This window comes from Rhyacophila brunnea, unplaced genomic scaffold, assembly GCF_057557595.1.
Source record: "Rhyacophila brunnea isolate RB1 unplaced genomic scaffold, BYU_Rbru_1.0 scaffold_1, whole genome shotgun sequence".
In the NCBI taxonomy this organism is placed as follows: Eukaryota; Metazoa; Arthropoda; class Insecta; order Trichoptera; family Rhyacophilidae; genus Rhyacophila; species Rhyacophila brunnea.
This window is the reverse complement of record NW_028232751.1, coordinates 26,431,604-26,446,004: the sequence shown is the minus strand read 5'-3', so window position 1 is coordinate 26,446,004 and position 14,401 is coordinate 26,431,604. Positions and strand designations below refer to the sequence as shown.

Genomic DNA, 14,401 nt, shown 5'->3' with positions numbered 1-14,401 from the left:
TAATTTATAGAACTCCATATTTTTAATAATGTACATTTCTGTGATTTTCGGGGTTATATCAAGATTTTAAGGTCAATTGGGATTTTTAATAGTTGTCGGATTAAAAAAAAAGTATATATATATATGTATATACTACTTTGTTTTCCCACCACCACCCGTCATGTATGTGCAGCCGTGGATATGCACGGCCGCCTTCCATGACACTATAAACGTGTCTGAATGAAGTGATTTTAAGTGCTCATTCGGTCCCGAAACGGAGCCGCACGGGACTGATACAACCATACACCGTAGTGCTTAAAGAAGAAAATTAAGAAAGGGAAAAAAAATCTTTTTGGACTGGCTCTGCTGTCCGCTGACGTTGAGCGTCCTATGTCTCCGCATACCGAGGAGTCGGGACTATCCCGCGACTACGCTCTATACGACGCTGCAAATTTCTCGAATTCCGCAAAGTTGGCCTCGGTTGCTATTAAATATGCATGGCACATTGGGCCCATGTGAAGACAGACCCTGGCAAACAGCTCCGCTCGTTCAGTTTCCATAAGCGGGCAATCCCAAGAGGATGTGTTCAACGTCTTGGTGGTCATGTCCGCAGGTACATCCCGACCCATATACTATCAAGTCAAACTCGTGGAGTTTGGCGCAAAGTTGCCATGGCCGGTGAAGAACTGGCTAATCTAGTGCGAAGGTTGGAGTCTTCTAGTTTGGTGCCTGCAGAATATGTCTGGAAAGAAGCGGTGAGTGTGCCGCCCCTTGGGGGACGCCGTCCACGTTGCCTGCCATGCCGTATTGCGGTCTTGTACACAATGTCGCTTACAGTCTTCCTATAAGGAACGTCCTCAGTATCAGATGGATACCGGCGAGTGTGGTGCTGATCCCCCTCAAGAGGAGGGTGATCGATCCTCTGACTTGGACGTGCAGATCGAGGGGTAGCACCCCCGCGAGTACGGCAAGCGCGTCAGTAAAAGTTGTGCGGTAGGCTTCGGTAAGCGAGATCAGCGCAAGTCACTGTCCGCTTAGTAGTACGCATCTCACGTGAGTTAAGGAGTTTACTCGGTAATGCCAAATACTGGAGGCGTAACCGGCAATTCCCATGAAAATTGCGCCGTATGCAACCTTAAGGGTTCTAGGCTTATGGCCCCAATTGCTGCCCACCATTCGGGCCATTCTCTGATAGGCCGAATTATTGGCCTTAGAGACGGCCGTCTTGGTGTGGTGAACGAAAGACAGCCTGTCATCAATAATTACTCCCAGATACGCAACCCTTTTGGAGAAACGCACTGAGGTCTGGCCAAAACGAACGGTGGGCGGCCGTCCAGTTATGTTGACTCGGGAACTGCCCTTGAGGATGACTGCTTCCGTCTTGCTCAGGACAAAGGTCAGCTTGTTCAGCAACCCCCAACTATTTAGGATTCTGCCCAAAGCTTCCGTGGCTACTCGCTCAAGTCCCGCCCGACTTGTCGCCCCAACAAGCAGGAGCAAGTCATCGGTGTACGCAACGAGCGTGCAGCCCGGAGGCAGTGGCAGGGAAAGAACGTCGTCAAAAAGTATGTTCCACAAAAGGGGATCCAGGATGGAGCCCTGCGGGCACCCCATGGTGGTTTTCCTGTGAATCAGGCTATGTTCAAAATTTGTATTGCGTCTTTCGTGGCTACAAGGTTGCCGACCTCTGGACTGTAGACCGTTTGTGGCAGCCCGATTGCGATCTGAAATCAGGTTTTATTTTTCTTTCTGAAGATTTTCATATTCTTTACGAACACGTTTGGAGCCCCATAACCCACAATCCTGCGAATATCGAGTGAAGAGAACAAAAGTTACATAGAACGATGATTTGTCATCGTTAATTTTTAATTAAAAAGCCTTTTCGCATAACTATGTGGATCCGAAACGAGAATAGAAAAAAATATCAGTAGATTTGATAATATAAACTTTCTTGGCCAAAATTTCCGTAGATAAGATGAAAATTGACAATATCGCAGGTGTATGGCAATTGCTACGCGATCTACTTGTTGCCCATGCCTGCTATATAAAGCTCGCGAGGTGCAGTTTTCTTACCCCTGGCATATCTTTTTAAAAAAGGCTATTTTAATATTTTAAAGTAGACATCTATTTGAACAAGAAAATAGCGTGGTATAAATTTATGGGTTATAAAAATTCAAACACAGTTTGTTGTTACAAACTACCATTTACTTTCCAAGGTGGAGCATAATAATGTGGCTCAACAAAGACAAGAGTATTTTAGGATTTTTTGCAGGGAATGGTTTATAGCCATTTGCTGAACATAGTGGATCTGTCGATCATGGCCCCCACACCCTGAAGCAGGCCCCCAGGCCAGGATCTTTAGTAGGCCCCTCGACCTATCACTAAGATCAAACACAGTATGGCGATCTACAGCAACATTTTCCAAATGATGTAGGTAAAATTGTAGTTTTATTTTTAATACATCCACTTGAATTATTGAATTCTCGAGTATCGACACACATCAACAATTGCAGCGCATAACTTCATGTTTTAAAACCATAATCATCATTAACATTTGAAGTAAATTAGCGCCGCAGGCGACTTTTTTACCGTTAGGGTCAATTTGTGATGTGTTTATCTCACTTATCTGGTTGACCTACAACGCTGGGCCCCCAGGATCCCTGTCAGCCCCCCCCCCTTGTGGGAGCCATTGTGTCGATTACTCCACTGCGAGTGCTACAATAGTTACGTGACAGTACTTACCTACTTATGTGTAACTTTCTGAAGAATGGCATTGTTTTTTATAGGTCCTATATTTTTATAAAATGTATTTTTAGGTAGATTACCTTCATATATAGGCACTCAGCCCGCTTATGTTTACCTGCGGACCTGTTATTGTGACCATTACATTTGAATACCTCTAGAACGCTACGTTGTCAATTGAGTCAGAAAATTGATTACCAATAATAATTATTATTACCCTGTTTACAAGTGCATGGATTTACACCTGACAATAAGTATCTATTATCACTGTCATAAGAAAATGCACGAATAAACATGTTTACAAACGTGAACAAACAACATCGTGCAAGTTTGCATGAATGGAACAAAAAAGTTCAGAAGTTTCTAAATTTTCACGCGATCGTTGGAACTGACGTATTCGAATGCACAGTAAATGATTGCAGCGCATTTTGACATTTACCAATTTTCATAATATCAACAAAGAAATAGCACCATACAATGACAACGCATCTCGCTTACGCTTCAAAAATGAGATTGACGAAACAGTCAGCTCTTTTACCTGTAAACAGTTATCGCGATAGCTGAATGTATATACTATTGGTGCCAGTAAATCCATGTACATGTACAGGCGCTATATTACTAACAGGGCCAGTCCTAGCAAAAATAAGGTGCGATTGGAGGGGGCACACGGCTATTATATTCCCCTCCAAAAATGGCTAACATTTGCTTAGCAGTACCTCAGTTCTCGAAATTAGGATGTTTACACATATAAAATTATTTGGTGTTTTCTACTTTCACTGCACCCTATCAATCACATTCTTCTCAATATCTCTTTCCAGTATCCTCTCATCAGTGGCAGTTATGGGTAAATGGATGTTCGAGGCATTCTTGCAAAAAATGTGCTTCTGTAAATGCAGCAAATTTCCTGTTTTTTTTGTTATAGCCTGTTATTTTATGTATTTTTTAATCGACATATAATAAATAGTTTTTCTTCAGTAAGTATGTCATTTTATAATGGTGGTATGGTTTACTTACATAAGAAAAAAATATTGTAATAAGTATGTAAATGGTTTTTCCCAGTATGTATCATTTTATTTGTTTTTAAGTGGTGATAATGTGTGCTTGTATATGAATGAAAATGCTTGAGAATGTCTGGTTAACCATGTAAAATGCGTAGCCATTAATGCATTCTGACATTCGATGCACCTATAACTTAGAACAGGGATGACGAACTGACAACATGTTTGCCATATTGACCATTCTTGTGTGACATAGAAGCAAAGTTAGAATTTTGTATGCAAAAGTTTGGTAATTTTTATATGTAATTTATCCAAAACCACTAATTATTTTAAAATATACTTCATCTGGCAACACAGGCTTATTTTATCAGCGTTCAATCCAATTATTTTGAGTTTTCAATTCAATTATATTGTTTATCGACTACTGCTAGTAAAATGTTATTAAACAAGTAATTTTAATGGAGAATGTAGATTTAAAATAATTAGACCTCATTACATACCCAAAACAGTTATTTTAACTATCTTTGGGTAAACACTGAACATTTTCGTCAATGAATAAGTTAAGAAATATGAAAAAAATACAAGTAATTTTTATTTATAAAAATGTATTGTATAAAACACTGTCATATCATACTTAACACATTTTGTAATAATACATACTCAATCCAATAATGAATGAGACAATGAATATAAATAATGATTATAAATATTAGCTTCATTGATAAATATGTGATTTAACAAAGGAGCTCAAAAATATATTTTAATATCAAATCAACCGAATCATACCTATATAGTAGTTACTCCTACAGTCGAACATCATCTTGGCTACTTGTTAAAACTGTGAACTAACAAGCCCCTCCCATTTTTAACCGCACTTCCATTAACAAGCTCTCCCATTTAGTCGACGACAGCGCCTTCAGGCGTGTGCCTAAATCTTCTTGATGGCCAGTACAGAGATATGTGATTTAGTAACAGTTAAGAAATAACTACATTCCAAAAACCACTCTCCAACAGTAAACAGTATTTCTCATTCACTTAGTTCAGTGGTTTTTAAACATTTTCTTTTTATAGCATCCTAGTATACAAACCGTCATAGTAGAATTGGTTTGAACCAAGTCAGCAATATATAGTTTGGAGGAAAACGCATTTGAAAGTATGAATACTTTTAATACTTACAGTTTATTTTTGATACATTTGTTTTCAAATCGAAATGGTCATACGGTTAGTGTTTTTTTATATATTTTGTATTTTTTATGATGTACCCTAACTCAATAATTGTAACTCTAAAAACATTCAGTTTTCAATTGGATGACTAACTTTTTCAATACTATTGTGAGATGCATTAGTATAGTGCAGGGATGGCAAATAGGATTTGTGACGTGCTAAAATAAGCCGATTTTTTTTAATTCATGGCGCGTGCCATTAATTTTGAAGTGTACATATGATAATCTAATCATATTTATTGAATATAAAAAAAAACTACATTAATTGTTTATTAAATATTATTGGAGGCCCATATGATCCTATTAGGATCGGACATGGTCGTAAGAAAGAAGAACAAAATATATAAAAAAATGATACACATAAATTGAAAGAAAATAAGGAAATATAAAATCATTTAATACCACAGTAATTTTTGTTTGAGGTTTTTTGTTTCATGTTATTTGCGAGATTTTTTATATCAGGCTGATATGTCGTTGATTGCAAATTAATACATGCTGCTGAATCTTCCTTTGTCAACCTATTTCTAGTCTTTGAATGTACATGATTCAATATAGAACATCAACTATCCAGTGTTGCCACAATATAAATATACATCAACATGATTTCACTTTGATTTTATATTTTTCCGCTATAAATGTTTTGAATATTAAAATATAAAAGGATTTTATTTTTTTGGCGTGCCATCAAAAACTTTTAACGTGCCAAGTTGTGCACGCGTGCCACGTATTTGCCATCGCTGGTATAGTGAATCGTGATTTTTATTCAATTGATTTCAGGATGTTCTTTCAAAAAAATTAGAGATGCAAGAATCCGACGATAAGATTATCTTTTTTATGCCAGCATGAGAACCAACAATGTTTTTCAATATTCTGCACAATGCACTGCAAATGTGATTGGCTGTTCTTCTCAAAATATGTTCATGCCATATCGCACAGTAAGTCTTATTATTTAGTGAGCAATGGCCAGTTGGCCAAACAGACAGGTAACTGACATCTTTCGATAAGGGCAAGCAGTGCATTAGTATTGTGGATCTTTGGGCTCTATAGAATGAATTTGCCTCAAATGTCTGTTGAGTACACTCTTCTCACTATACCTGTAAGTTAAATGAATATTTCATTAATAAAAATGTTTACTGTGTCAATAAATACAAGTGATTTAACAAAAAGAAAGAGACAACAATCAACCAAAATAGGGTCAGTCGAACATTTAACACAGCATATAAAAGCATACGTTATCTGTACTTACATTTTACCACACACGTGACAAACTTCGTCACGAACTTGTGTATGAGCAGACTTGACATGTGACCGTAAATTTTGTCGGCTGAGGTAAGATTTTGCACACTGCTCACACGGATACGGCCTTTTACCGGTATGTTTCCACGTGTGTCTTTGGTATGTAGAAAACGCATAGAAACCTATAACATAAGACACATTTTAAAATTAGTTATGTTTCACACAACAAAAAGAGTTTTTAAAAATTTTAGCCCAATTTTGATAATATAATACTTGTGTTTTCATGTTTATGGTAACAGATAATTTTCTTTTTTTTAACATTCTAACAGACCACGAAGGAATCAATTACAGTAGTTTTCATCAGAGTAAAACCCTGGCTTGAGAAAATTTTAAGAATGTATTATGACCTCACCGGGGATCGAACCCGAAACCCTTACGCATTAGACTACGGGGTATATGGATATGATGCAGCACCAAGATTGTTGTGGATCTGCAAGGCATTAGTAGTAAACGAATGAAAATATTAACACCCATGGCAATGTCTTCGTACCAAACAATCCCTATGGCAATGACATCACCATTGGATTCTATTCCTGAATCGTTAGTTAATTGAATCCAGAGTTTCTAGAGAGAAAACATGCATTTCTATTGTTTTCTGGAACACTTTTTCAAGTCCTATAACTTGAGGTTCAGTGGTTTGGAGATATAATAGCCCACACCACCGTAGAACCTCAACGAACTGGACAGTTAGTCCGATGATTAGTATGATGATAATACGGATAATCGGGAAAATTATAATAGTCTATCTTACTTCGTATTTTATGAAAAATTCACCTTTTTTTCCAATTATATAAATTAAATTGTATCTTTTTCTTATAATCATACAAAACTGAAAAAAAATCTAGATAACCGAGGTTCGCCAGCGCTAAGACTGAGCTTCAAGTTATAGTTGTCAGTCTCTAAATAATATTCCACATCTTTTTCTTTGGCAAACAGTAATACTTACATCTCTAAACTTACCCATTGTACATAATAAAAAAAATAGTATTAACCTATTCCACAACCGTCAATGGTACATCGAAATTTGATTTCTCCAGTATGACGTCGAACGTGTGCGCTGAGAGTGGTACGCGCGGCAAAAAGTCGGTTACAAAGTTCACACTGATATGGCTTCTCACCAGTGTGGATTCTCTCGTGCTGTCTCCGCTTTCCTGATACAGGAAATGCTGAAAACATGTTTTATCTGTCATAGTTTTTTCAGGGTTTAATTAGTTTTGAAAAACCAACTAGGTTTATTACCTACCTAATACAATATGTTTTCTTAATTGTACAATGACATTAGTGTGTACCTCCTTAACAGTATTAAGGCTATACGTCAGTTGAAGCACGGTCTAAAAAGATCGTGGCTAGGCGATGCACGGATTGCGGGCGCAAATGACGCATGCCGAACGAAATATAATTTGTCATATAAATCCAACATGCGTCCATTTAATGTTCTGTTTATTGTTCTATTAGTAACAATAATAATATATTCATCGACATGTTTTCTTTTTCAAGTAAATGGGTAACGTTTTAGTCATCTTTACACGATTTAAGAATAAATACCCCCGTCGCCATCACGAAACAAATTGACATGTTCCCACCTCGACGTTCTCTTTCTGAATGCCAGTGAGTCCAAAATTTCGTTGCGCCTATAGTTGAAAATTATTTGCCGTTTCACTGATGTATCGTCTTGACATCATATTATACATCTTATCTTCTAAAATTCTAAAGTCTCTTAAGTGCTGACAAGTATCTACCTATGCACTATGATTCCCATAGCCTACCTACTTGAAAAATTCACTCTTCCCCACTGTCACATAATAAACAACTCATATTATTCTGAAAAACATTATAAGATAATGAATGTATATGATTTTATAAGTGAGCACCATCACCATAAAACAAATCTTATATCACGCATGATGAAGAGTAATACAATAAAAAATGAAGATAATGGAAAAAAATGCTATATTGTCAGTTATCGGAAAATAAGTTCGTTAAATGAACATAATATGTTAGTTCCGAGTTGAAAATGGAACTCAAACTAAACCTAGTAACCTCAAGATACCCTTATTTATTTTAGAATTAGAATCATTGATTTCAAATTTTGAGAACCCCGAACTGGAATGAAAATACCAAGGTTTCAGATGTTCCGTATAGATTCTCATTTTATTCACTGGCTTTCACAATTACCCAAGTCAGGCCAATGTTAGTGGTCACGTGGTGCTCACCATTGTGTAGAGGGCGACATACGCATTGTGTGGCCCATGGCCGACAAATGCTTGTTGTCTATCGACACAGTATTAGTGTTTCAACATGTATTTTTACCACATTTTTAGCTCGTATTCTTGTTTGTCCAGTACTAATTTTTTCTTGTGTGTCCAGTACATTTTTTTCTTGTTTTTCCAAGATTTGTATTGGACGATTGAAGATTTTTAACTAACTTCCCGACTAGCTAGACATTTGAAACTTTTAGAATATATCAGAACACGACGACAATGCATTCTTTTAATACTTTTAGCCATTTTTAAGCAGAATTGAATTCATTTTCAGTTAATTCTGTTTTGTATGGAAAGTTTTATTGTTAAATTATTAATATATACGTGCGTTACTATGGAAATCAATATGAAATGTCAAAATGACATTTCAGTATTCTATATTTATTCAGTATTTCTATCAAGTACAATAAAAAGTATTTATTAATACATAGAATTGTCAAGTTTATATTTTAACAGATAATTTAATAACATAGTATATAAAAAGTTCTTGTTATCTTGTAATTATTATTCTATTATTTTTCACCATTGATCACTCATGTCATTCCAAAAAATAAACATGCATAAGTAATAAGCACGCTAAAACTTTTTGGGATTTTGGACCGGCGTTCCACTGACCAGGAACTATGCAAGCTAACTCCCCTCGATGGCCATGTGTCGATTATACAATATGTAATATTAAATTTACCTTTAGGACAGAATGAACACTTGAAACGTTTTTCTTTAGTATGCACCGTAGTTATGTGATTGAAAAGACCACGTTCCTCTCGAAATGATTTTCCGCACCACGAGCAGAGAGCAGGTTTTTCACCTACAATAATGTAATGTTATATCGAAACATGAGTTATAAAGAATACTATAATGATAGATCAAAAAATTTGAAGAAAAGTACTCCGCCAGACAAAGCCTAAATATATAAAAGTAAAGCTGAAAAGAAGGACTCAGGAAATAAAGTTTAAATTAACAATCATTTCGAATAGTGGATTCATTTATACCAAACTTCCAGCATCTATCGAAAATTGCATAATTTTATTTCATTAATTTTTGGTCTACCATTGGGATGTTTTCTACCTTCCGAGTACAACTGGATGACTCTCTTCTTAGAGCTATATGTCCTGCTCATTTCCGTTAATGAATTATTTAAAAATCACCAATTTTTTATATACCTACAAACTTCTGTGAATTATGTTTTCAAATTGAACCATTTTCTGGATCTACTATGAATTACATTATTATGTAACATGGAAAGTAAATGCTACAGTGCGAAAAGTTTACGGTGATGGGCTAGAACTAGATCCACTCCTTTCGCTTTTCAAAACTCACAATACTTCGAAATTGAAAACCATAGATAAGATACCACACGAGCACCGCCGCCAGACCTCACTTTAAACTTTTCGGTCTCCAACTCAATGAATGATTTATCCTTCCTATAGTATTTTTTTTACAGAAATTTGGAAAAAGTGGGGGTGCACCAAGTGGTAGGTAAGGATACGGAGGCCCGAGATTTTGGTATAATTTAATAATTGTATGACTGGTTTGGCTTAGGCAGGGTTTAATTGAATATTAAAAACTAACCAACACCATCTGCAATTTGAATTCTTAGTTCGATGACAACAAATAGGTATGACTGACGAAGTTTAGTGAGCACTATTTATGCTTGGTCTCCACAGCCTACATCCACCCTTCGCCACTGGGTACTAGAATAGTTGTATCTTTGGGACATTACTGTACATAATACTCAATACTTTGACGGTGCTGATTATTTATAAACGCAAATTGATTTATATTACCTGTGTGAGATCGGAGATGGTATTTGAGACTTCTTGTACACTTATATTCCCTGTTACAAATGTGACAGATCAGTATTCTTCGCTGTTGCGGCGCTACTGTGTGAGCATCTTTAATAGGATCACATTCCGGTGCATTTTCTTTTACCTGTTATATAATATTATGTTTTACTTAATTATTGTAGACTAGTAAATCATCAGAAAGATTATGCTATGACCAAAGACATTATAAAACCTTGTTTTACAAAGATAAGACCTTAACATGTTCAATGCTACCAAAATATTTGAATAGGTTAATGTATGAACGGAAAACTGAAGAAATGTTACTACGGCTGATACAAGTCTGCATTGCAGATTCACTTGTAGAATAAATCGCAATGAGACAAAAGAAAAACTCCTAGCAGACTTCTTAAAACACGGAAAGACTGCTGGCACTCAAGTTCACAACAATCTGATTAAAAGATTTCAACAAGAAGAAGAAGAAGCAGAATAATAATAAAACATAGAGTAAATACCTGAGAATTCGACAATGTTTCTGTTTGAGATTTACTGCGGGTTACTTGACACTTGTGTAATCTAAGATGCACAACACTTTTGTACCTGCAAACATCAAAAAAAAATTCACTTATTTAAGTTTCATTTATATATTGACTGTGATGGACTAATAGCAGAAAGTATGTTCATGAGTGACGGGTTCAAATTCCGCACGTAGTAAACGCACATATCATTTTTTCTAATATGCGTTTGAATACAGATCACAGGTTTACCAAATTGCTAATAACGATATCTCGTAAAAACAATTGATATTAATTAATCTTTCTATTTAATGTTGTTTTAATTATTTAAGTTGCCACTTTGAAATACCACTCAAGTATCGGCGAGATAAAACGGTATTCAGTTTTTCTATAAATAAGTTTGTTTCTAAAAACTATCAGTAGCCTAAGGAGCCAGGCCACGTCCTAGCCCCCTCCAAACTACCCCTATCATGAACCAGTGTCATCCAGATGTCTGCTCTAGCCATGCATCCTCATTGACACCATTCAACCACTGGAGTCCGGGCCTACCAGTCGAACTCTGACCATCCGACCTAGTATCCTGGATGCCTCTCACCAATTGAGTACTGTCCATACCATTCTTAATATATGATCCGCCCATCAGAGTCTATCAAGTGCTCCAGGTTATGTTGTAAACGCCATTCTTATCCTTCTAGTACGGGCTCATATATCCTACGCAGAACTTTTCTCTCGAATACATCAAGCACACATCAGTGACGAAGGGTGGTATGCTGTGGAGACCAGACATAAATAGTGGACACTAAACTTTGTTAGCCATACGTATTTGTTTTTATTGAACTAAGACTATAAATTGAAAAAAGTGTTGGTTAGTTTTTTAAATTCGATTTAACCTATGCAACCAAACAATAATAGATAATAGTCAAAAAATATTCATCGATCTATAAAATATCTAAAATTATGCCATTAAATCATATATAATTTTAGATACTTTATAGATAGAATAATATTTTTTATCTATTATGGTTTGGCTTAGACAGAGCTTAACGAGTTTTAAAAACCTAACTAATGCTATCTGTAATATCATTGTTGAAACTAGAAAAATGTGTACTTGACTCCATTTTAATCGAAAATTGACTTTGAATGCCATCTAGTAGCCGTTGTTAATATCTACCCCTCTTGCAAATGATGTAATTCCAAAATAATTGTAACATTGTTAAATCATGGATGATTCAACTCCATAACCTTATATTTGTATATAGAACCATAATGTTTTTTGTCTCTCCTGTAAAGTAGCGTTTTTGGAGTTATTTCCAATTTTCATGTTTCAATGACGATAGATATTCCTAATTCAACGAAAACAAAAGTAAGTACGACTGAAAAGGTTAGCACTATTTTTGACGGATCGCCCATAGCGTACCTTAACTATTATAATTGGTTTAGGCAGGGTTTAATAAATTTAACAACCTACCTCCACCCCTCGCCACACACTCATTGGTCTTGCCGAGGATCTAACATTCCGACCCCGGTCAGTACTGGTTGGATCAATGTCTTGTTCATCAGAATTTTTGTATGACGGGAGAGGATACCAGACTTTAGCTGATTTTGTACTGTTTCTAAGAACCAGGTTGTGATAATTATATTTTATTTTATTAAAGAATTCAGAATTAATAAGATTTCAGAATTTAAGATTCTTTTTATTGAAAATGAAAATATGTATTTTTAAAACCTTAAGAAACATACGTGTTAGAAAAATTCTGAAAAAAATTTGAAATGATTGGGATTTGAATTCACATCGTAATAGATTCTTGGGTTTCCACCGTGTGTACTTCTTCCTTCTTTCCCTATCTTATGGATTTCGATGGCCTCCTTTACCAATCGTGAGATTATTCCGTAATCTCTTATTCCGACCCAGTATCATAGTTTCAAAGTCAAATTTGTGCCGTGTCCATCGAGTGCTCGGCAATTGTTGACATTGTGTAGTGTTTAAGTCGATATACCCTCTTATGTTCACTCGCACGCATTTTCACCATTCGAGAAATTTGGCTTATATACCTCTTCAGGCATCCGAGATGGTTAATGTGGTATATACCTGCTGAGTCCAAAGGTTGCGAGTCTTTAACTGGTCTTAAAATATTCCGGACCTTCATTGATGTTGATAATAAGGAAGAAAGAAGTACGCGCGGTGGAAACCCAAGAATTCATTATGATAAAAAACAACGGTGAAAGTCTCAAATTCACATCTTTCACTATACAGGTGTGGCGCTTATCCATTTATCCAATCCATGTATCATTATTATGAACAATTATTGTTAATTCTGCTATCTGAGGTGTTTTAAATTCGACCAAAACTTGGCTACGTACTAACTTTGTGGTGAGTTTGAATTTCTCTCGGTCTAATTTTTTTTTTGGATTTTTTGTAATAGGTTTCCGATGTATTTTCATGTTGTGATACTAAAATAAACTAAAAAATTGTCAAACCTCACCTTTTTTTGCATTTACCACAAGCATTTAGATAATGTTTACATTTATGAGCCCGTAGCAATTCCTTGGAAGAAAAGGTCTCTTGGCATATATTGCAGTCAATTGTCACAGCCTTGAAAAACAAAAAAAAAGTATATTAAACTCAATATCAATGTTTATTCATCGCTCATATTGTTACCTTAATAAATTTTTAATAACACTGAATTTCATGAGTAAACACCACTTCTATCGATAGTTCTACATTTTCACTTAGATGGAACATCACTATCACTACCATCAGTAAAACCTGCAAATGCTTACTTTCTTCTTCTTCTTTGCCCATATCCGCCCCTTAACTGGAGCATATGGACACCACGCGGCGCCTCCAAGAATCCCTGTCGCTCGCCAGTCTTCTTGCTTCGTTCCAGGTCAAACCAGCATCCCGTAGCTCCGCCGTATACACTCTGTAGATTGTATTTAGCGGCCTTCCAGGACGCCGGAATCCGGTCGGCTTGAAGAACAGGCAAGCCAGGTTAAAGTTCTCTTCTGGCATCCGCAGCACGTGGCCGAGCCAGGTCCAACGTCGCCTCTTCACTTTCAGCGTGATGAGAGGCTGCTTGGTACGTTCTCTTATCTCCTCGTTGCTCATAAAGTCATACCACCGCACACCCAGTATTCGTCGCAAACATCTGTTTTCGAAGCTCAGTATACGGTTGCTCTGAGCCTTCGTAAGGTGCCATGATTCGCTACCGTAAAGCAGCACCGTCAGAATGCAAGCGTCGAATAGGCGGCATTTGGTTTTGACCGAGTACAATCGTGAGTCCCAGACATTTCGCATCGAGTTGAATGTTGCTCCAGCCATTCCCATTCGGATAGCGAGCTCTTTCTGCAAAATGCCATCTCCCGTGATGTGTACCCCCAGGTACTTGAAGCTGTCGACGCTCTCGATGCTCTGTCCATCGCTAATCAGAGGGAAATCTGGATCAGGACAGGTGCTATTGCACAAGACGTTGGTTTTCTTCGCGTTGATTTTCAAACCAACGCGAGAGGAGTTGTTATGCAACCTGTCGATTGTCTCTTGAATGCCCTCGATTGAGTTGTCGAATAGGACAGCATCATCGGCGTATTCCAGGTCGCATAGCT

The 14,401-nt window shown here is 36.7% G+C and overlaps 1 protein-coding gene across 2 annotated transcripts in view; it reads right to left on the bottom strand.

Moving 5' to 3' along the window:
- Window positions 1-4,316: 4,316 nt before the first annotated feature.
- Window positions 4,317-14,401, bottom strand: part of LOC147079634 (zinc finger Y-chromosomal protein 2-like) — a 28,828-nt gene continuing 18,743 nt past the window's right edge. Inside the window, exons 4-10 of one of the 2 annotated variants that reach the window (XM_085942523.1) lie at window positions 13,282-13,391; window positions 10,799-10,883; window positions 10,287-10,431; window positions 9,185-9,307; window positions 7,231-7,404; window positions 6,189-6,360; window positions 4,317-6,036 (exon numbers count right to left, since the gene is read on the bottom strand). In XM_085942523.1, coding sequence (XP_085798649.1) covers window positions 5,961-6,036; window positions 6,189-6,360; window positions 7,231-7,404; window positions 9,185-9,307; window positions 10,287-10,431; window positions 10,799-10,883; window positions 13,282-13,391 — 885 coding nt within the window. In that variant the 3' untranslated portion in view covers window positions 4,317-5,960. The remainder of the gene's footprint in view (window positions 6,037-6,188; window positions 6,361-7,230; window positions 7,405-9,184; window positions 9,308-10,286; window positions 10,432-10,798; window positions 10,884-13,281; window positions 13,392-14,401) is intronic. The other variant, XM_085942529.1, reaches the window with a different exon arrangement.